The sequence below is a fragment of the Pungitius pungitius genome, chromosome 13, assembly GCF_949316345.1.
Source record: "Pungitius pungitius chromosome 13, fPunPun2.1, whole genome shotgun sequence".
Lineage (NCBI taxonomy): Eukaryota > Metazoa > Chordata > Actinopteri > Perciformes > Gasterosteidae > Pungitius > Pungitius pungitius.
In genome coordinates, this window is record NC_084912.1 from 19,221,829 (window position 1) to 19,246,681 (window position 24,853).

The 24,853-nt window shown below is 41.2% G+C and overlaps 1 protein-coding gene across 1 annotated transcript; it reads right to left on the reverse strand.

The window, feature by feature from the left end:
* Window positions 1-1,374: 1,374 nt before the first annotated feature.
* atp6v1ba (ATPase, H+ transporting, lysosomal, V1 subunit B, member a) lies at window positions 1,375-23,657 on the reverse strand. Its single transcript, XM_037465777.2, has 14 exons — window positions 23,426-23,657; window positions 11,890-11,945; window positions 11,584-11,682; window positions 10,621-10,714; window positions 9,962-10,039; window positions 9,672-9,811; window positions 7,451-7,552; window positions 6,664-6,761; window positions 6,374-6,497; window positions 5,140-5,290; window positions 4,578-4,660; window positions 3,549-3,653; window positions 3,301-3,430; window positions 1,375-2,054 (listed from the first exon to the last, which is right to left on the reverse strand). The coding sequence occupies exons 1-14, from the start codon at window positions 23,532-23,534 to the stop codon at window positions 1,912-1,914; spliced, it is 1,512 nt and encodes a 503-aa protein (XP_037321674.1). The 5' UTR covers window positions 23,535-23,657; the 3' UTR covers window positions 1,375-1,911.
* Window positions 23,658-24,853: the final 1,196 nt, after the last annotated feature.

Sequence of the window (24,853 nt, forward strand, 5' to 3'; positions counted from 1 at the left end):
TCACCTTAAAAAGTCTTCCTAAAAAATGACTATGGGGAATATTTTAAACCATACTTGTGGAAAAAGTAAATATATAAATAAAATGTATATTGTGGTGATGTTTAGGCCAGCGGTGTCGGAAATACATATCTAATCTTATTTCAATGGGAGCTTTTTGACAACTCTGGTAAGAAATGTTGAAACCTTTGTAGTCTGAGCCCCATGCTGGTAGTTGTTTGATTCAGAGTGACTTTATTTTAACATTAAACAAAGCAGTATATTTGCTTTCATCGACTAGAAAAATATATATTTGTGCTGAGGATACTAGACTTAAAACACAACTGTTGTTTTTTTTACGGGCCGATTGGCTCAAAGGCGACACCTGATGGCGGATATCAGTCAGCACATTCACAAATATCAGCAGAGAAAAACCAATGGACCTGAATATATATCATCTACATTACTTTCATTTTTAAGAAAAAACTAAGAAATAAAAGGCTTTTTGATTTAAAAAATCCAAAAGTGCCAAGCAAAACAAATCGATTCTGGATTGTATGACCTGAAGTGTATGACCTTTTCATAACTCTTAGCTGCCAAGATGAAAATAAACAACAAAAACCCCCTCTATCCCAAAACAAGTTGTGAGAGCTGGAACATGCTGCAAAGTACTTGTCCTGTCTTCATGCGTGTTTTAGCTGTGCTAGGGGATACCTCAAGATTGCCTGCAGGAGGCGGGTCTAGAAGCCCTTTAGCAAACTGCTGATTAAATAAAAACATGTGTGACATACAATTTAGCCAATCAGCGTCCTTAAACAGACTCAGCCTGGTTGGTTTTGCGCCAAGCTTGCGGGTTCTTGCAAAGGCTGGTATCGACAGCTGGTTGAGGTTCTACAGGTGCACACATTTTATTGCTATTGAAGCAGACGAGACGACAGATATAGACAGTACAATTATCGTTCTTAGATCATTATTTGATGACCAATTATATATATATTTTAGCACTGAATTGCTTGTGAGGGGAAGAAAAATGCTTACTTTTCCTTTTCTTAAATATTTGACTGCAAGTTAGTTTTATCAGTTTCTGATACCTTTATTGTTTTGCATCAAATCAAACCTAGATGTATGCTGGAATTGATTCAATTGCTCTACCTAGCACATTTTACACCAGCCAACACTGCCTGATGGCAGCCCTTTGGGAAAGTTTTGGTTTTAAAGACTAGACATTGATATTCTAGTGACTTAAGACGATTATTACATAATATCTTATTAAATTATTTGAATGTTTTCTTAGCTGATCTGTGGATCAGTAGTGACCATAACTAACAAATTCCACCTCATTGCTGAGGTTTACGTGGGTGAGTTATGTGGTGAAGTGGATAAAAATGGGACAGCAGATTCATATAATTTAATTTATTCACGGACAGATTACCGCACACAACCAATACTGTTGCACAACAAAGAATTAGCATTTGCAGACAGAAGGGAATGTTTAATATAATCTTAGTCATTTTTTCACAACAGAACAACGTAAATATCCTAAGCATTTTTCCAGAGTGCTGACTGACCCCCGCAGTAGGAGTACCATATTTGACCCTTTGATACGCAGACATCTTTTTTAATAAAGAACTAATTTATTATGCGTAGGATATGTTCTTTTTTTAACATCAAGAGATAGACAATTACAACCACAAATACATAGCTACACAACAGTACATCTACAGCAGGGGAGGGTTAGTCTGTTCTCACTCGAGGAAGCAGGTCGGTAAGAACAGTTAAGGAAGGGGCGGTTTGGGATGGCTGACAGCATCTCATCTCCAAGCCCCTGGAGCTGCATGGATGGAGGGAGAGATGAAAGGAAGGAACCCATGGGAACAGAAGATGGTGGGTAACCAGGATGAATTGGAGGAGAACCAGGGCATCCTTCTGTGTGCCTCAGTGACGGGCGGCAGACTCCCTGGGATAAAATTCAGCTAGGGTGCTCTGAGGAATCCTCTTGAGCATCTCCTTGGGGAAGATTCGCAGCAGCTGCCAGCCGATGTCCAGGGTTTCATACACGGTCCTGTTGTCGTACGGGCCTGAGGGAGACGAGTGCTGGTTACAATCCAATCAGAAGGGGCAGATTGATGCACACGTGGCGTCTACACCACAAGTAAACAATGCTCGGAAAAATGGAGGAGGAGACTACAATTCGGAACTTTTATGGCACCTACATGATTCCTGATCTTATTTCTAGGAGGTAAATACTAATGTACATTTATGGCTTTACTTGAAACAGTAACAATAGCATCATGTTGCACAGTACAGATTGTGCCATCTGCAATTAAAAGTCAATTACCATGGATGATAATGGTTGCTAAATTGTGACAGCAATTAACTGAAAAGTGAACACGTTTTTTTTTAGAAAAGGTTGCCTAGACTGCATGAAAACTGAATCACAAACACACCCACACACAATTTCAAAGTGCCACATTTTTCATCCCTACATTCATTTGCTCACTAAACTTCACATCCTGCAGGGATCTAAATAACATTTGACTTTAGATCACAAGAACTCTTTCGCAGAGCCACAATTCCCACTTTCCTTGCTCATCACTATGAAGTAGTGTCTTACATTGCCCCATGCTGACATTTTAATTTTTGGCATTTAAACGACAGTTCCACTGCCCACTATGTTATAAAAGAACAATCTGTTCGAGGTCTGTATGTAATACAGTTGTTTGCCAAATAATTCTCTAAAACAGTGGTTCTCAACTGGTCTGGCTCCGGGACCCACCATCACCCCTTAATGACAAGCGACAAATCGAGGAACATTCTCAACTTCTCAAATTTATTCAAAATCAAGTTCATAAGCTGAATTTTATATTCAGGATGGTTAATTACCATCAGTTGAGAATCACTGCTCTAAAATCATGACACCTCTTTCTGAGTTTGTATCTCTATGTGGAAATGCAGTTATTGTAAGTCGCTTTGGAAAAAAGCGTCAGCTAAATGACATGTAATGTAATGAATGTATCCAATTACAGCTTCCTATGCATTTAATTGTTACCATTTTACAATCCATCGATTAAATTATTTTGAAAAAGTGAAAATGCCCGTTCTGTTTCATGTCCCAGGGCCAACGTCTCCTTTCACATGCAGTGCCTTGTCTGACCAACAAACAATTCATACATTTAATTATATAAAAAGACTGGTGATTCATTTTCTGTCAATTAGCTAACACTCAGAATGCCAGGTATACAGTTATAAAGGATGGCGAAATACCACCTCTGTAACTAATACAGAGATAAGACTGAACATGGGTGAATGGCTGCATCTGCTTACCCTGAGCAATGAAGTTCTTCTCAAACTTCTGTAGGAACTCAAGGTAGAGCAGATCGTCAGAGGTGAGGGCCTCTTCTCCCACCACGGCCTTCATCGCCTGGACGTCCTTACCAATGGCATAGCAGGCATACTGCAGACACATTCACAATGTTGACAGGTCATGAGATGTTCACTCCTCTTCATGCAGGAAAACGTTCTGTCCAGGTTACAGGACACATTCTTCGGTACGAGGAGGTACGATTGTTTACCAGCTGGTTCGAAACGTCAGCGTGGTCTTTCCTGGTCATCCCCTCACCAATGGCCGACTTCATCAGACGGGACAGTGAGGGTAACACATTGATAGGTGGGTAAATCTGAAATACAATCATGAGAATTGTTAATGGAAAAAGTGCAAATATTTCACTAAAACTCCAAAGTCCAGTTTTATTTCGGGACTTTGTCATGCATATGTGGACAGGTGAGAGAGTATTGAGTTCCACCTCATTCTTCATTCTCTCTGTCTAGCTATCTAATGGGGATAGACCTTTCCACTGCAGTGGGAAGACATGTCTCACAGGGAAGGTACGTCAGCTGAGCTTCCTCCTAAAGCTGCCTGAGATAAAAGGGATTCTCAATGTGTACAGTAGGTTGGATTGTGGAAGTGTAGCACTATTAGTGTGCAGTTTGCTTACTAGAAATGTAAAGGGGAGGAATTATTTATATTGGCTTTTTAAACATTTCCGACACCATAAAAATCAAGACGGGGTTAGTGTATTTCAGCTTTTTCTCAAAGTTACATCTCAATCAAAGCTGAACACACATATTTTCAGATGTGCTGACTGAACCGAAAATCCACTCAAATCCAATAAAAGACACTCCTGAATGAGAATGACCAAGGTTTGCCTACAGTAATCCGGTGATAGGTGTCAATACATCCTTGGGAGCTCTAAAAACCAAATTGACACATTTGGTACTGACACAATGGTGCCAATTTAGAAGGAAAAGCAGGCCTCCACTTGTAGCCTACAGCCTACTGGTGAATGCCATGGCGACCTTTTTATTTCTGTTTACATCCCCCGTGGCATTGAGGAACTATATGCCAAATAATACGATTTTAAGCAAAGAATGTTATTCAAGAAAAGTATTTTCTTACAGGTGAACCTAACGGAATACACAGAATTGTGATATTTAGTTATCTGATCATATAAGCAAATGCAAATAAAAATGGCCGGAGTAACAGTTTTATGCCCCAAGTTGGATGAAATGTATTTAAAAAAGGGATGAAGATTGGTGGATACCTGTCTGTTGTGCAGCTGTCTGTCAACGTAGACCTGACCCTCTGTGATGTATCCAGTCAGATCAGGAATTGGATGGGTGATGTCTGTTGGAGGCACAAATATGTAATTAATCACAGAAATAATTGTGCTATATATTCTGTTGATATAAGGCCTCAGTTGAGATTACATTTAGAGTAAAAAACATTTATAGTTGAGACTCAATGCAAATCACTTGCTCATATATATATATATATATATATATATATATATATATATATATATATATATAGAGCCCAAAATTGTAAAGAGCTTCACTCTAAACCGAGAGCTCTCGGGAATACCAGCAGTGTTTAGTAAAAGCAATCACCTGCCTCTGATGCTGTAATGGGGGCACTCCTATTCAACTAGATAGAAGTAGGCTCTTCATAAGCGTTGCTATGGTAACTGCAACTGCATCAAAATGTCTCCTCAGTCCATTTGGAGATGCCTACTTCAGTAATCCAAACAATGACTTTCCAAGATGTTTAGGAAAGAGCTTTTTATCAGCAGGAGCAAAGATGCAGCATATTAGTGACCATCGTACCATCATTGGGCATCGTGAGAATGGGGATCTGGGTGATTGAGCCATTTCTACCCTCCACTCGGCCGGCACGTTCGTAGATGGTTGCCAGATCAGTATACATGTATCCAGGAAAGCCTCTACGACCGGGCACTTCCTCTCGGGCCGCAGAGACCTACGGGTGAGGAGAGGGAAGTCAGTGGGAGTGCGACATGAGAGCTGTGATAAGCATAATTGAAGAAAACTAATTTGTTAACATGCCTTTACAATTCATTAAGTTTGAAAACATTTAATCGCTACATCAATTAAATGGATTACTTTCACAAGAGGCAAACAGCTCGTCATTCAAAAATGACCGAAAGCAAATCCGTGTTCCCAAAGTAAAGAGAATTGAGAGCAAGTGGGAAAAAAACGCTTCCCCTTCATCCTCGGATTGATGGGCAGGCTAAACACTTACAAACTGTATATTAAAAGCAGAACTCAACCTTCGCACGCGTGAATGGGAGCAGGAGTTAAATGGTAATTTCTCCCCTTTGTAGGGGCTGAAATACCCATCAAGTCCCAGCAGACTATTGGTGCCAAGGTTATGGACAAATACAGAAGGAATAACCTATGGAGAGGGACCTTTAAAAAACCGGCATTGTGCTGCAAGCGTATTGAGACAGCAAACAGGGCTGCATAAAAGAATTAGCACAGAAACTTTAGAGCGATTTAAAAGAGGGCCAACTCCTCACCGGACAAGAATAAAGTAAAGGTGTGATCGAAGGACACAAGATCCTCCCTTTCAGCAGAAGGCACAATACATACGAGAGTGTTAACGCTAAAGAGGATTTACATTGGTGTGCTAGCCCGCGGCCTGGTGCTTTGTCTTCAGAGAGGATTCCGTACGTACTAGATCCTTCTGTCAATAAGACTTAGTGTACAATTGCCACCTGTCTAGCATACTAAGAAAACCAAAAGGTTATACAGACTTACGTAATCAGAAATATACCAACAAAAAACACTCTAATTTATTCTTATTACATCCCACATGCAGCATCCTGCAAGAGAATACTTACAAGCACTTCAAATGTTCACTAACCAGCTGAACAACGCTCCTAACACAAGATCATTTTCTCGAATTTGAGTAACATTTTCAAAATGCTGGACAGTCCTTTCAGAAGTGGTAAAAGTGAATGGCAGTCACCAGAGTATCAAGGAACAGCTCAGACAATATGACAGAGCGTTAAATAAACAATATTCTGGTTGGTGGGGGTACCTCTCTCAGGGCCTCGGCATAGGAGCTCATGTCAGTCAAGATGACCAGAACGTGCTTCTCACACTGGTAGGCCAGGTACTCTGCTGACGTCAGCGCCAGGCGGGGGGTGATTATACGCTCAATGCTAATTGTTCATTAAAAAAAAAGAAACAATTATTCTATTGTACATATTTAACTCAAAGATGCTCCTACATTTTACAAAAAGAGTAAACATGGAACACCATTGAGAGTCAATAACCAAATGATAACCATACACGCTGGTTTCGGTTGCTTTCTCTTGTGAATCTTACGTGGGGTCATTGGCCAGGTTGAGGAAAAGGCAGACGTTGTCCATGGAGCCATTCTCCTCAAAATCTGATTTGAAGAAGCGGGCAGTTTCCATGTTGACCTAAAGTGAATGATGTGGGGAAAACTGGGTCACTCCTCTGCAACCATTTAAAAATAAAATAAGCCCCATTTAGACTGCAAATATTAAACATAACAGACATAACAGACTTCACCTCAAAATACCCATTGCTGGAAAGACATTTGGACTGTGGGCAAAAAGAAGGTTTTTGTGTTTGAACTTGGTGGGGTTGTTTTACTAATAAACTGATGCATTGCAGTAACTGTGAACCCAATGACCTTCAGATTGTCCTTTAAAGAAATTAATATTCAATTGTTGACGTGTATACATCCCTATTAACATTGCTTCTCTCCGCCTAGAGTGGCCACAATGGAAAGTGAATTTTTCAAGAAGTGGAAGAGGGGATTAGTGTTTAGCAAGTGTGTGTGTGTGTGTGTGTGTGTGTGTCACAGGCCAACCTGTCACAATCAGATGAACAGCTGAGGAGGAGGAGGAGGAGAGAACTTGATAGTGCAAGTCTGAGCACATTAAAGGGCCTGTTGAATTAGTAACCGGTCTACATGAACAGGGATATGCTCAGAGGGGCAGAAGTAACAAGAGGGACTTAAAGGTTAAATCACCTAGTGAAAAAAAGAAAGACAGCAGGGCGGGAGAGAGGGGACGAGGTGTCACGTCGGGGTTACAAGGGGATTAGAGTCACAGATGCTGGGGGCTGCAGTGTGGCTGCTTACCCCCATAGCCGCAAAGACAATGGCAAAGTTCTCAGAACTGTAGTCCATCACATCCTTGGACTTCTGGACCAGGCCGGCCTGGCGACAGATCTGGGCAGCAATCTGGGAGAGAGAGAGACTTTTAGAAACACCACCAACCACAAATAAGTATTTACTGATGCCACTGAATCTGTGTGATACTTGATGAATCCATGGAAGGAAAGAGGAATTTCACGCCTATCAAACACTGTCACAGCCCTGGTGTTGATCCGGCCTGACCTCTCCCTGTCCCCCGAGTTCAGGCACCTGGCCTATAGAGACCGCCACATGAATGCCCTCCGTGACATGTGCGCCCTGAAACAATGAGCCAAGTTTTATAGCAGGCCGATGGCACGACAAGCGGCTCATCATTAGGCGGACATGGCTCTGCGTGGATATTTGCCCGCTTTTGCGGTGGGACCCTTTTGATCATTCGGGCTTCACGGATGCATTTATGCGCATGTAACAATCTGTGGTTAAAAAGAGCGACGCTATGACCGAATTTCACTTGTTGAGCTTTAGAGTCCGACTGATTTTACCACTAGGGTGTTGGTTCACCACAGCAGCTTAAGCTAAACGCTCTGCATGGTCAGGGTCCACACCGGGCCTCACACTGAACATGATGAGAGCTCAGAGACTGACCCAGACTTTGTTTCTCCCGGAATCATTTGGAAATGGTATATTTTAGGCTTTTTAACAGTAAAATCTTTATTTAAAAAAACATGGCCTGAGTTTTTTTGTGAATAGAGAGAACAACACAGGAATTTCAGATAAAGCTTCCCCAGTAATCAAAATCCATCAAGTTTATAATTTCAAGGTCTGTGTATTTGAGGCACCCACCCTATGAACAGGCTGCTTTTTCTGTTGAGGAACTCGCTTTCTTGTGATATTCAATTTGGTAACCATGACTACAGCACTACCCAATTAGTTTCAGTCACATGTTTGACTTTATCTCAACAGCCCAATACTACAGGAGATATTTCAGTATGAAACACACTTGTAATTAAGTGGGACAACTGAGTCATGCACTTCTATTGTGGAAAGGAAGCAGAAGTAAAACGGTTGTCATGGGACACAGAGGAAAATAGCTGACACACATGAATGACACATGTCATCAATGTTAAACATTTCCATTGGAAGGCTGCTACAGAAACCAGAACCTTAGATGTTGTAGTACGATGGGGGCCAGAGGCTTCAGTTATCAAGCTCCTCTTTTGTGGAACCAGCTTCCACTTTCAGTCTGGGGGGCAGACTCGGTCAGCTCATTTAAGATAAAGCTTAAAACGTTCCTCTTTGATATTGCTTATAGTTAGGGCTGGCTCAGGTTAGCCTGGACCAGCCCTTAGTTAAGCTGCTCTAGGCTTAGACTGCCGGGGGACTTCTTAGGACACACCGAGCCCCTCTCACTCTCTCCTTCCACAATCATCCATGTTTTATTAATGTACATCACTAATTTAGCTTCTTTCTGGGAGTTCTTTGTGCTTTCTCGCCTAGCAGGTCTCCGTGGATCATAGTTCCGTGCGGACCCCGGTTCTGACTTCTGACTCCTGGCTCTGCTGACACCTGCTGCTGCCATCATCATTACTTTAAATATGATTCATATTACTGTCATCATAAACCAACATCTTTCTGCTCTCCCTCCCCACAGAAGCCTCTGTGGATGGTGGTTCTATCTGATGGTGGTTGTCCCTGCAGTGGTCCTGCCGTACACTTGTTCTGCTACTTGCAATTACTCGTATCATTTCTGTTAGAGAAATTGAATGTATTGTACATCTTTTACATTGTTGATTCTGTACACATGACATCCATTGCAGTCTGTCCATCCCGGGAGAGGGATCCCTCCTCTGACGTTCTCCCTAAGGTTTCTTCCCTTTTTTCCCCATTGAAGGGTTTTTTCATATTTTGGGGAGTTTTTCCTGTGCCGATGTGAGGGTTTCAGGACAGAGGATGTTGCATGTGTACAGACTGCAAAGCCCTCTGAGGAAAATTTGTAATTTTGGGCTATACAAAATAAAATGAATTGAATTGAATGTTGGCACATCAAGAGCAAAACATTTGGTAAAGATTTAATTTACATTAATGGAAGTGTTTGCATTGAGATGAGATTTACTTTCATTCAGAAAGGATTAACAGGATGTTGGGAATCAGCAATGAGAGGAATCCTGCTTGTAGCGTGTAAAATGAACTGGTTTGGAGGTCTCACCTCATTGTGGGGCAGCCCAGCAGCAGAGAAAATGGGGATCTTCTGTCCTCTGGCAATGCTGTTCATGCCATCGATGGCAGAGATGCCAGTCTGGATCATCTCCTCGGGGTAGATACGACACTGAGGGTTGATGGGCTGACCTGAAACCCATTGAAAAAACTATCAGACAAATCACTGGAATCCTGTTAGTTATTAAGGAATTGGAGTCAATGGCCCAACTCACTAACGTAATGTGTCACTATTATTACGATATAATTATCCTAGAAAACAACAGGTCACTGAGGTCATACCCATGATGTCCAGGTAGTCCTCAGCCAGAACAGTGGGCCCACGGTCAATAGGTTTACCCGAGCCATTGAACACACGCCCTGAAAGAGGAAGATTTTATTCTGTGAAACATTTGGTTTGTTTCAAAGATAATCAGTGGAAAACACAGGTAAAATGAAATTCATTAGATGATGCTTGCAACCACATATGCTCTATTCTGTTTTGCAAGAGTGGCTCTCGTTGAATCTACAAGTAACAAGTGATTATAAACTCATGGACGTGATCAATGATACTAGAAAAAACAAAAGCTTTTGAAATACAGTTAACCTTGTGCTTTGCTAAGATGAAACATTCAAGAACATTTAGACAAAAACAGGCTGTTTTTCTTTAACCACTAACTACACGGTAGATTTTCAAAGTAAGTAAAATGAGCATATTCAAGTGAAATGCAGCACGACAACTTAAATAGCGTTCAACATGCTTTTAAATTGTGATCTTTGTATAACAAATATAGAAGGATACCTGCGAACAAACCTTAACTGTGGACTAATCCACATAGTTATATGTGTAGTTATATGTAAATATGTTATATGTAATAGTTATATGTAAACTCCATATTTAAGTAAACCACAAGTTATTGTGGTTTACTTAAATATGGAGTTTGAAATTCCGGTTGTCATACCAAGCATGTCCTCTGACACTGGGGTACGCAAGATATCACCAGTGAACTCGCACGCCGTCTTCTTGGCATCGATGCCGGATGTCCCCTCAAACACCTGAACAAACAGACATAACATGCCATTAAGATTACAAGTTGCACTGTCATGGCTGTGATGGCACAATTTTAGCATGTCATTTGAGCCAGATTAAAGATATTTCTCAGCAGGTAGAAACACTAAACTCCTGCTGAAGCTAGCAGTAAAATAACCAAAGCCACTGGTGTATATTTCATGGCAAGCCAATTCCAATAATTTAATTATACTCCTGGGACAGACACATTTCACAGCATCCAAGGCTCAGCACTAACTCTGCTGCTAGACTGGTTACCAGTTGTGGTCCTCCCCCGTGGTTCTGTAGGATGTGCCACACGGAACCAACCCCCCCACGAGGAGCGTTCAGGCTGCTTCTGGTAAGTGGCCAAAACGTGAAATTACAATTTCAGGGTCCGTCACATGATGCCGTGGGGGCCCACAGACGTCAAGTGGGAAGCTGATGTCTGTGAACATTTGAGTGCCCCTTATTCAAAACATTAGGTCTTAAAGAGTTAAATAGTGGAGCCAGAGTTATATTTGGTCATATGAATGAGACAGATGAAGTCACACTTCATTTACTTTACTGTCTCCAAAGGAGGTGCCTGTGTGCCGCCACGTCAAGCGCCGTCTGCTTCAAGTTCTGACTGACAGAAATACTCAAACATATCTAATGCAAGAAAAAGGTATTTTGGGGTGCACCTTCTGCCGTCTGCTGTCCTCTTAACGTTCATATTAAAAAAGCGGTTGGAAGCTGGACGCCTCTGCGTTCGATCGCCTGCATACGAATGCGCCCCCCGCTCAGCGGATGTTTTGTCCGGATGGCTTTGCTAAGTACTTCATCGCGACTTAGTTGAGGACAAATTGAAGCGGTTGAGGAGGTGTAGCAGCCTCACCTGGACAACTGCCTTGCTTCCGATCACCTCCAGGACCTGTCCACTCCTCTTGGTGCCATCAGGCAGGGTCAGGTGGACAATCTCAGCGTATCTGGGGAACTGGTTCAAAGAAATTCAGCAGAGGTTCACTATAGCGGCCTGAAAACTAACTTAATACAAGGGTAGACCTATGTCATAATAAACTAGTGGTCATTATCTTTGACTACTGAAATTCACTTTACATTTCATAATTCTCAAAATGGATTTTCACAGTAAGAAAACAGCAATAATAGTAGGAGAACTCATTGATGAATTTAACAGACCCACCTTCACATTATCCAGGATCACCAGGGGCCCATTTACACCAGACACAGTGGAGTAGGCTGAAACACAGAAGCGTTCCATAGTTCATTAATGTGTTTGTTTCAACAGGCTGATAGACAGATCATAGGCAATAAGGACAACATGGCTGCTACGTTGGGCTACTGAAAGCCACAAATACATCAGAACAAATGGACATCACTAAATCCAACACTTTTTACACAAGCTGACCTTTCACAGCTTTCATGGACTTCCGGGCCCAAATGTCATGGGGAAGGCAAATGTCAGGGAGAAATGCATGGGACTCACTTGTATAGTGCATACAATTACGCAAGCATGTGGTTACTTCTGCGCCTCAAAATAATAGAACACTGGTTGAAGGGCCATCATTGATGAAGGTTACTGGAAATTGACTGCGTCCTTCCTAAATCACAATAAATGCAGGATAGTGTTGTGAAAGAACACCAGAACTTCAGGGACATATATAACAAATATAGGGTAAAAAAAAAAAAAAAAACAGTTCCCTCAACTTTCTTTTACCATCAACGTAATGAAGCAGCATTCTCTTTCTCCATTACTTCTGAGAGCTCCCTCATTTCTTTAGGTCATTTCTTGACAAATACCATTGTGTGATTGTCATTCCCATTTAATATACGCCCCTTTGGCTGCAGTGTGTGGGGATATGGCTCAATCAGGCTGCCACATCTGGACACTCTCCATTCGCCCCCTCAGCATGGGTCAGCTGACTCAGGGTCAGGTGTGAACACCTCTTTCAGTCCAGCTACAAGTTGTCCATTGGATGAAGATGGAGGCTTTGACTTGACCTCTCAGAACTCTGCATGTCTTGAACAGTCTCTGTGGAGCTCTGCTGGATGCTCGAGCTTGTAATAACTAAAAAATCTTCTCCGTACTCGTAGTTCACTTGCAGACAGTTAGATGACCCTCCAGAATTTGGTGATATCTTTCTGCATTTACGTTGCCCTCTGCCTCTCCAGGCCTACTGCACAGAGCGTGTATGTATGTGTGTGTGTGTGTGTGTGTGCGTGGTGATGTGAGGTGTTGTAGTACAGTGTCTCCCATTTGAGCCACTGAAGCATTACCTCCTTCAGAGTGGTCCTAGGTGTGTTGGTGGTCTCCCTCAACAGTCTTCTTGCCGGTCACTCGGTGTGTAAGGAAGGTTCTAGGCTGATTTATACTGCCATATTCCTACCGTGTCTTAATGATGGCTTGGAGTGTTCTTTTGTTTCATTATTAGCAGGACTATTAAAAAATCAGAGTGGACCTCCCAGTAACAGGTGTTTTTATTCTACAATCTCTTGACACACATTGAATGCCTTTTATAGGCACTGTATGTATTCATCATCAGTGTTGCCAGTAATCGGATTACTTACTTATGTAACTTTGTTACCTTTAAAATCGAGTAATCTGTAAAGTCACTAAATTAGATTACAAGTCACTTTATTAGTGATACATTCAGCAGCAGCCGAGAACACCCGCTGCCTCAACATAAAAAAAGACAACTGGTTATGCAAACACTCACTTTATCTAGTCCTGTTTGTGTGGCTGCGTGGTGGGTCTGTGCTAAAAACGTGACTTTATTGTGTCATAGACTGCGTCTACGGCTTCACTCCCAGAGACGCAAGAAATCAAATATATATTTGACTTAATGACAAAATAGAAACGCACAGTGACTTGAACAAGTAACTTTAAACTGATTACTGGTTTGGACATACTAACGCGTTCATGAGTGCCTCCAAGTGATCTTTGGAGTAGCACTTTTACTGTTAGACTGAAATAGATAATTGGAGTGACGACGGACCTTCAGAAGGGACCGAAACAAACACAGGAGCAAGGGGTCTGAACCTAAAAGGATCATTTCTCTGAATAAAGTAGTAACACTTTCTGCTGTAGTCAGAGTAGGTGACCAACTATACGAGTTTTAAAGGATACATGCTTAAAAACAGTCAGTTAAATGGCAAAATAATGCTGTTGAACTTTTGCCAAAAAATTATTAAAAAAAGAAAAATTGGAACGGCCCACCTTAAGTGAGTCTGGGCCACAGTGAACTGAAGACTGAGAGGAGTTGCCCTTTTTGCACATAGGCTGGTGATAAATGATGCATTCAACCCATCTGTGGATCAGGTTATCCGTGCAGCTGGGCCAATATCAAAGACGGGAGGAAATTAGAGCAGGCTGGTAGAAACATAAAGCACAAAAGCTTAGCGGGGTGCATCCACTAATAAGGCAGGGGCCAAAAGAATAACCTGTCAATGTGCTACAGTATTGCAGCTATTTCCCGCACACATCTGCATGCCACATTAGCCAGACAGGCAGTATGCGTGTGTGGAGTGGGAGGTGTTGGTGGGAGAGTGGGGCAGAGACTATTGAGGGAGCAAGAGAAAAGATGGCTCAAGTGTTCTTATAGAAACCAAGGGCATCACAAATATATATATAAAAGAATAATACAAATAAAAAATGTCCTCTCCAAAATAAAGTAATTTAAATATTATTGTGTAATATGGATATAATGCCTCAAAAAGCTGATATGTATTTATCCTTTTTTAGTCCTAAAATCTCATTGTACGGTGCCTTGCATTCATTTTGTATTTCATACATACAAAAGTCCAAGGGGAGAATAATTACGGAAGGCATTGTGTAGTGCGTAGTCAAATATACCAGTACAAATGAGCTCATCACAGATATTTCACACCGAATATCAGGTTACGGGCTCAGAAATCCAGTATTGGTATAGTTTACATTCCTCAGAGCAGCAGAACTACAAAATACCAAGATCATTTTTCTAAAACATCATCAATATTGCAACACAAAAAGAAACACAACAGGGTTACATGTGTATAGCCCAGAATGATTGTGAAACAATGGCCCATCTCTCTGAACCATGGAGCAGGACAGATGGAAGCCTCCAATTCCTTAACATTCTTACAATGAGTAAAGCATACTTGTCCCAATTAATAATGAAAGTCTTCCGCAGTGAAAAACATTGTCAATGATTGACATCTTCCTAAGTAAAGCTGTAGACAGCTTCCAAACGCAAACATAAGATGAAAAGTCCTTTTATGGAAAATCCATCTCTTTTACAACATTGGGTTGTTTGTTTGTCTATGGCCATCGCCTTTTCACCTCACAAATTGCTGATTTTTGTGTTGGCAGCAATACTACACATCTCAAAAGAGCTGCATTGGGCTAGTAACTGAAGACAGATGATACAATGGATGCAGGGATAATCAGGCATAATTATACAAGAATCTCAATCGAATCAAATCCATCAATCTACTGCATAATTAATTTAAAAAGGAGGTAAACGTCATTTTAAAACATCTACAAAAAATACGACAACAAAGCAACACAAATACTACCAGTGTATATTATTTTTATTATTTGTAAACCCCAAAGGACATTAACGTGCTATGGTCATATCATTTGACAACCTTAACAGAAGAACTATACAGAAAATGTAAAAAATATCATTTAGGGTTTTCTATTTGGTGAAAGAATCGATTTTGGGGATGAATTGATGGTTATTTTTTGTTTTTTTTTGGGGGGGGGGGGGGGGGTGGCTGAGTGCAGACCAGTTAGTTGTTCCCAAACCAAAGTATTTTAGAAGACCCTAGATCAAATAATGATATTGGGCCAAATTTCCTCTAATTGTTGAACTCTATACCAACGTTTGCCATCTGCAGGATGAAGTGACAAATTGCTACTTTTTTTCTGGCTGGTTTTTAAGGTTGATTCTTTTTAGCAAATGTCTATGCCATTTGGTGGCATGAAGTCTGAAATGTGTACACTAATCGAATGGGTATTTTCTGAGGGATTAAAGGGGTAACAATAGACGTATATAAAAGGGCATCATTATATGAAAGAAAAAAAAATCACGGTAGCCTATGGGGTATAACTGTGATGCTTAAAAAAAATAGTGGTTTGCTTTCTCATTTCACAAGATAACGATTGCTCAATGGGCTATATGCCCATTAGGTGTGAAGTAGCAACATTTCCCATTAGGTTTGGAAAACTTTCTCCACCCCTCTTTTGCTACTTCAGCTCAAGTGCAGCAGTCCCCTGGCTTGGCATGCAACAGCAGTGTGGGTCACCCTGCAGCCTGTTCAGCTGCCAGAGCCCTTTGTGTACAAAGATGTTAATTGGTCCTAATCCGCCACTAGAAGCTGTTTTGGTAGCCTGACCTCGCACCCTAAAGGACACCTTGGTGTGAAATACTAAAGAGCCCATTCAAGTGCCAGAGAAAAGAGGCACAGAGCATTCCAACACAATTCAATTTCCCAGCTAAAGGAGGGCGTGAGCTTGAGGGGAGGTTGGGGGGGCTGGGATGGAGCTGGGGTGCATCATCATTCGGACAATAAATGAGCGCTACAAAGCAGTTGCTGCTGTGATGTGCACCTTCACAATCACGTCGTAGGCTCTACTTCAAGGGATTCCCACCAGCCCTTTGGACATGGGAGTGCTAATTGCCTCAAACCTACAACCAGCTCCGATCATGCACACGCCCACCGCTTCGTCATGGTCACTTTTACATTTCAAATTTGATGATTAGATGGAGGCACAAAGCTGCACTTGCCCAAAATGACACGTGAGAGTCAAGCACAGAGCCATAAACATCTGCTGATCATTTTAACACTTCCTGGAGCTGGTCAAACACAAAGCAAGATCACCATTAACCACTGAAGGTGTTGGGATTTTCTTACAACCATAATACAACATTCAATGTACATTGATAGATTTGTTGGCTATTGCAATCATCCAATTTAATCACCGTATACGTTGTGGTTGTAGACAAAAGTAAGCCAAATGCAAGACAAAATATCACCATTTATTTTTGCTTGTTTGATGTCGAATTTTAGTTTTTGTAAGGCTTTACGCCTGTCTCAAAGGTGCTCAAGAAATAAAGTTTGATCATCACTTTTCGGTGAAGGATGGTCCCATAATAGAGGTGATAAGAAAGGAAGCATTGAGGCACAGGTCCTTAGTGAGAATTCTAACTCTATTACAACACCTCCTTCCTTCTATTTGACAACAGCCTGTGCTTTAGACACAGACCTTTAACCCTGTTGGTACGCAGGTACGCCACAAAGAGGACTGCCTACATCACTGCACTGATTGGGAGAAAATGTAATCAGTCCCAAACCAGGAAATTTGCAAACAGTGTTGGGCTCTTGTCTGCAAGGCCGTTTTGCTGGTGGGTAGTATAGTAGAAGAACAAAAGGGGTCTGTCTATGCAGAAAGACAGCTGGTTAACACAACAGCTGCATCACAAAAGGTGCTGGGGTGCTATGGTTACAATAGCTACAAGGATGGGCTTTGACAGAGCAACAGTTTACAGCCAGTCGCTGTGGTTGAGGCGCAGTCTGGCACAATAGGTCACCTGCCAACTTCCAAAAGCTTTATACTTTTTGCTAATTACAATGTAATAGACAATGTTTTGTTACACAAAAGTAAGGCTTTAAAACAACAACCAATAATAGATTTATAAAAAATATCCTAAATTACAACTCCATGTCCTCTGGTATTATCAAAGTCTAGCTCCAGTTTTACAAAGAGGCCTAAACCAAAATCTTTAGGATCATTCAGGAGCCTGAATAATACTGGTGGGAATCTTAAGAGGTACAACCTAAATACTTTTAGATACTTATCTCAACATTTTCTCTGCATTACGTCTATTAGGGCCTGCCTGGGACAGGCTACCTGCATTTCAGCACCTTGGAAATAAAACTATTATTTTTCCATCTCTATCCCACTATGTCGAGACATGCCATCATCCCCTGGCATGGCTTAAGGAACATTGTACAGCATTGTGTCAATTGTGAGCACATAAAACAACTTAGAAAGCATCACTGGACTCACTGCACTCAATCATCACTGCTGCAACGGAATGACCTGAATGATACATGGGGATTTTTTTCCCCCAGACAATAGGCACTTCTCTAAATGACCCACCCGTTGTTGAGATGAAAAATGTCAGGAAATGAATGACGAACGGTCAGAAAAAGAAGTGTGTTGTTCATGTGGATTGGTTTCTGCTCATTCAATAGACAGACACGGTGTCAAATCCTTAGCCTACATTTCAATGTTCCTTCATGAAAAGAAACGCCCACGGAGTGTCTTCTGCTGACAAGCTAGCTGCTAAAGCCTAATTAGAATGTGGATTATAAAAACGTTACAAAAATAACATGGATTTTACAGAAATTACTTTCATTCTGACAGATGAGACATTTGTTTATCATGACTACATTATTACCATTAATTAAATCTTCACAAAGAAGTATAGCGCCTTGCTCTGTCTTTTCATAGCACTAAATGACAGAATGCACTACTAAAACAAAGAGCAGCCATTTCGTGGGCTAATAGCTTTTGTCGCATTTGACATGAGAGAGACAAAGGCCTCTAAAAAGAAAAGACTTGGTCTGATGAGAAATCTCTTTATTTGTTTATTTTCCTGCTCCATCCCACAGCAGCTCGTCAACGGCTGCCTCTCACAAAGCTCTGTCAAGTCAATAAGCCAGTGAAGGACTAGCCCTACACGGTGATCTTTTGGGATGTCTGAAAGGTCCAAACTTGACTCTGGGTTTGTGCACTACACATGGAGGTCATGTCTGCTGTAACCAGGGACATGGCTAATTATGAGGCCATCTGTAGCGGTCAGGTCTTCATTCTATTTCATAGCTGCCAGCACTTTGGTTTTCCCTGTATTTCAAGGCAGTCACCAATTCAACGACTGATTCACTATAAATATTTAATTCTCCCCAATTGCCATTTAGTCTATGAAACCCATTTATATGGCGAAAGTGGGACACCAGATGTATATCAACCCAGAAACAGTTAAGTCTTAAGTTTTATAAAATACTATTTTTGGTCCTAACGCCCGGTGTTAGGCTAAAGGCAGCTGACTCAGCAGAGGGGGAATTGGGTCCACCTCCATGTTATGCGTCATGAGGAGTATCATTCTCCAAGTCTCATGACTTCAAGTGAGGCCTGTGTAGTAACAATTCCTAATATCTTCAACGGGCTGACATACAAAACAATATGAGCTATTATTGCACAATTCCATCACTACTCTAAATATCTCACCTGACCTCGGTATGTTAAAACCACGTTATTTGAACACTTTTATTTACAATATGTATTTGTACATCGATACACTCTGGCACAAAATAGGATTCCCATAGCATACAAAATGAGGTAAATTAAGTAATAACTTAAGTGGGAACAGGACACACAAAATAAGTTCCAAAGTTACAACACTACTGAACAAAAAGAGTATCGAAACCTAGACTGGATTTAAACTGCATCTGGACTGACGTAGCTTCTCAACCCTCCTGCTGAGGACTCCATGCTGGCTCGACAAAATGGCACTCATAATCTGCTTTTGTGGAAATTACGTGCAGGGTTCATACACATTTTGACCAGCGGATATCCATGACTTTAAACTTAATTTCCATGACCAAAAGGTTTGTGAAAACTCTGTATACGTAAAAAAAGTGAGAAAATATTTAAACTAACAATGAGAATTCCAAAAAGGTATACAAAGTGTTTCCCCTACATTCAATTAGGGCCCCAAGAAGGTATGTGTTCTATGTTTACAATTATCCACTATGGAAGAGTATCATTAGGCGTTTTCCTGATACCATTGCTAGCAGTGGCCCTCTGATGGGGTTCCTGTAGTAGCTTCGCTAGCAGTGGCCCTCTGATGGGGTTCCTGTAGTAGCTTCGCTAGCAGTCGCCCTCTGTAGGGCTTCCTGTAGTAGCTTCGCTAGCAGTGGCCCTCTGATGGGGTTCCTGTAGTAGCTTCGCTAGCAGTGGCCCTCTGATGGGGTTCCTGTAGTAGCTTCGCTAGCAGTGGCCCTCTGATGGGGTTCCTGTAGTAGCTTCGCTAGCAGTCGCCCTCTGTAGGGCTTCCTGTAGTAGCTTCGCTAGCAGTGGCCCTCTGATGGGGTTCCTGTAGTAGCTTCGCTAGCAGTGGCCCTCTGATGGGGTTCCTGTAGTAGCTTCGCTAGCAGTGGCCCTCTGATGGGGTTCCTGTAGTAGCTTCGCTAGCAGTGGCCCTCTGATGGGGTTCCTGTAGTAGCTTCGCTAGCAGTCGCCCTCTGTAGGGCTTCCTGTAGTAGCTTCGCTAGCAGTGGCCCTCTGATGGGGTTCCTGTAGTAGCTTCGCTAGCAGTCGCCCTCTGTAGGGGTTCCTGTAGTAGCTTCGCTAGCAGTGGCCCTCTGTAGGGGTTCCTGTAGTAGCTTCGCTAGCAGTCGCCCTATTATAGTTAAAATAGTTAATAAAATAACTATTTTATTTTTCTACTATAGTATGTTAGCGTCCTGCTCATATTTTAAGCTTCTCTCTTCAAGACCATATGAATTATTTGAAACGTATCCCTAAATGAACCACGTGAAAATATAAATATAACAAATTGTCCAAAATGTGTGATTTTATTTTTTTCCATGACTTTTCCAGGACGGAAAACTAGTATTTTAAAATTCCATGACTTTTCCAGGTTTTTCATGACCGTAAGAAGCCTGTACATGGTTTTGCGCTTAAATCGATAAATCTAACCCTGCAGACCTAAAACAGTGAATGCCACTCTTATATAAAAAGCAGCATAAGGGAGAAAGGACCAAAAGCTCTAGCCATATTGTTAATGCAGCACCTATAGTATTTGAGGAGCACGTCGTCAAGTTTTCAAACAGTAACTTGAGGTAATCTTTGGTTATGAATTGCCACCTGAACATCAAAATGGACTGCTTCCATTTGGTAATGGGTTTGATGAGCGGAAAAGGCAAGCAAATCAGCAAATAAGGAGGATTTTAGAAGAAGGATGATTAGATGTTTTAGGGACAAGTGTTTTATCCAATGTTGCATGCGTTATGCTTACCTTTCCGGCAGACTGAGCTCCATTAAGTAATTTCCTTCTAGTTTTCTAAGAGGCTTTCAGCCCATGGTTGCCTCTTTGGCACATACACCAAGGAGGGGGGGGAACATCACCTTGTTGGATTCAAGGCACTGGCTGTATTTAACAGTATAATCAAAGTCCAAAGAGCAGACTGACAAATAACACCAACTGATGGAAATAATGCAATCAGCATGGCCAAAAAATAGATTTTCACCTTCTATTCACAGAATATGTTGAATCCCCCCCCCCATATATACACAGACACAGAACTACAGTAAGTGCGCAATTAAAAGGTCTCACCAGCGTCGGAAATACACAAGGGCTAAGGGCCCACAAGATTGCCCACAAGAAATACAATTCTGCCCCCGAAATAACGAGGAAAGGGGCGAAAAATGCCCCCATAATTTCCTTTAACAATAATTATAAATTAGTTAACTACAAAAACATTGTAGCCGTAATAACCCGGTCCAGTTGCCATTGAATGTTTTGATTCTCGCCTTGACTGATAATGCGCGAGCGTGAGGAATCAAGTCCTTACAAAAAAAATTAAAAAGCAGCACTTCTTGATCAGACCTGTGAGTGACGGAGAGCAAATCCAGCCTCCATCACTATCTCTGATTCAAAAGAAAAAAGTCGACGCACCCATCGACATCGAAAAATGGAAGATTAGCTTTGGGTGGAGGAAGACCAGGGCACTCGAGGCACTTGAACTTGCTGACAACGAACTGCCAACGTTGTTGTCAAACAGCACCGCGAATTATTCAGCTGACTTTATCAAGGGGAGCGAAAACATCAAGAAATACGTGTCCCTTCACCACCAGACGACCGACGCAACATACCGTCACCTACAGTGAGTGTTTAAGTGTTCATTATCTTGAAATGATTTAACTATCTGGGTCAGGAGCCCACACGTTAGTTAGCTAACATTAGCCAGCTCTGATCAACCATTAAATCCTCGATTTGGGTAAAATACAATTAGTTGAGACTGTAGTTAAATGTTCAAGGTTTAAATGTTCTTGTTTTCACAGAAGCATGGATTAATCAGCTCCACAACAGAGAGCCAACTGTGGAAGCTGTGAATCGGATGCAAAGACAGCGTTCTGCAGAATGGTCAAACTGTTTGACATTGCTTCACATATTGCTTAACACGAAAATCAAATAAAAATGAAAGAGTCTGATTTACATTTTCTGTTAATTTCGGTTCAAAGAAAATCTAACAATTCTGCAGACTACTGCCTAATAGTCTCATTGCTGTCATTTGATGACAAATTCATATACAAAAAGTCCAAATAAGTATATTCATTATTTTTAACAAAGGATAATTGTTATTTAACAAGTTTTAAAAAATGGCATCAAATTGGGGTTTAAGGAATTGGGACATTTCAGGCACTCAAAAGGTTATTGGAATAATTGATCAGTTTCCTTTAAGTAGCATCCCTAAAAAACAAATAATTGCAATAAAACAATGCATTGGCTGGACTTCAAACCCTTTAACCCCCATGATCAAATAAAAAAACTCAATAAATATTTGATCAAAAAAGATTTTTAAGCGTTACAGTTACAAACTTAACACGGACACCTTATGGATTGAAATGGCCACTTAAAAAACAGAGCACTTACGCTATACATGGCAAGTACCCCAACTTTTATGGCAAAAAACTACTATTTATCATCAGTATATACACCTTTCAAGCAAGAGCGCTGGTCTTATCCACACCACTACCCGACTCATGTCACATGATCTCTCATGTGACATGAATCACATGAGAGATCATCCCAGCGGTTTGTTCAGCGACACCCCAAGGCTAGCAACATGTCGAAGAAATCACTTTGCTACAGCGCCACACAATACTACCACAGCAATATGGGGCGCTCTAAAGACTCAGATCAACAGCACATAGAATAGAACCACGACACGGTGTCGTGGTCACTCGTGTGACTGTCGATCCGTCGACACTCTGCAATGTTGGCCAACGCTAATCCATTGCACCGGTGACACTCAGTTAGCTAACTTGGCTAACGGTAACGTTAGCCTGTAACAAGTCATCTAAATAGTGGCAATGGGACATTTATCCCTAAGCGAACATACAACGTGTAGCTAGAGTATGCTTCATATAACTTAGGATTCAAGTTAAAGTTAAGTGTAACACGAACTAAAATGATTAACGATGATTCTTCTGGACTAGCTACTATAGCTACCATGCTAGCTTAGTTCTTCGGCAGATGTAGCATTTAAGCTGGTTTTATTAACACAGTTTATTGTACGGATCTGTTACCATAGGCCGCATCCCATTTCAAGCGTGAAAGCCGCCATCACTAGCTTGTTTATCGTGATTAATATTTTTTTCCATCATAGCCCGTATGATTCATTCACGGTACCTAGGTATACCACTCGTATTTAAAGTCAAAGATCTGGTTTTTCTTTAATGCATATCCCGAAACTTACTAACGTTACGGAGCATTCCTATTCTGGATACAATCGAATCAAATGTGTTTAACTGAAGCGTAAGAAGAATCGTTTCTAGTTCTATGAGTATCTAACAGATCAGAATCCTGTTTCCTTGTCATTGAATGCAGCTCAACAACCTTGTTAGCTACATCTGCAGCTACTTCCAGTCCGATAGCGTCACGTACTTAGTCTCGGTTGAGAGATGTAATTCCTGGTCACAGCCTGGGTGTGCGTCCTCGCAGCTCCTGCTAAGCCGTTGATGTCCATCGCCCTGTTTGCCACCAATGTTGCCATCGTCAGATGAAGAATAGGAAACCACTGAAGCTAATGTTGGTCGATGTGCTTTACTAGCTGGTTCCAAATAACGCAGATGACAGAAGAGAGCTGGTCATGTGACACGAAGGAACCGGATGTTTGTGGAGAGCGGATGAAGACGATTGAGCAACAATATGGATGAGTAACGTTAGAGCCACAGGGCTGTTTTTTCTTTCTTTCTGTTTTTAGAGAAATTAGAGAAGTCATATAGGTTTATCTGTATTCTGTATTTTCTTGCTTTTTTAATTTGTGAGCTTTTGTATCACAGGCACAAGCAGTATCACAGCTTGTATGTTTTTGTTATTATCTATGCTGAATGAAAAACTCCTTCAAGTCCAAAGCATATGGAACTCAAGCTCTTGATAACGGTAACTTGATTTAATATACAGCAATGAAGGTTTCCAAAAATGTTTTAGTTATAATAGCTGTGGTGACAAATTCCAAACCTGAATTAATTCAATATGCAGTTTCACTGACAGTGACAAAGATAGATGAAGCTGAACCTTTTGGAGATATTTAATGTGGAGGCATTTTATTTTTAAGGACAAACATTTGAACAGTAGTCTCCTACGTTTTTGTTGATCTTATGTAAGTTAAACAACGAGGCAAACATTTTCATAACATTTTCATTTATCATAACAGCTAAAGACAACAAAGCGTTGGGCATACTTTCCACCTGCCACGTCCTCATACAGTGTTCTATGAAAGTCAATTTGTTGATCCAAGCAAAAACAAAACTAATTTGTTGTTCAATATAATAGATGTTTATTTCTGATTATTTAAAAGAGGAATTCTGCCCTTCTGTCCTTCTTATTGGCAAACCTCTCAATGTCCTTCTTATTATAGTCAGGAATGTCCCTGACAAGATAACCCACGAGCTTGGGGCAACACCAATGTTGCCCCAGGTTGAGTCTATTTAAGAACACTGATTGGCTAAATTGTATGTCACACAGTTCTTTATTTAATCAGCAATTGGCTAAATTTCTTCTTAGGTTCTTTCTGAGGGAAATCCTGAGTTTTCCCCTAGCGCAGTGAGAACGCCCATGAACACAGGTTTTGCGTGACAGGCAGGGGAACGTGCAGGAAAAGCATATGTTTTGTGGAGATATCATATTATACAAATACTGGGTGAATTCCATGTAAAAAAAACATACATCTCGACATTTTTTATGAATTAATATTTCTTTTTTTAGGCTTGAAGAGGGGCGCTCCAAGTGGCGCGACGCCTCATTGCCCTCTATTGGAAACCGCCACTGGTAGTAGCTGGACTTAAGTGTGGAACACCTGGTACGCTTTCG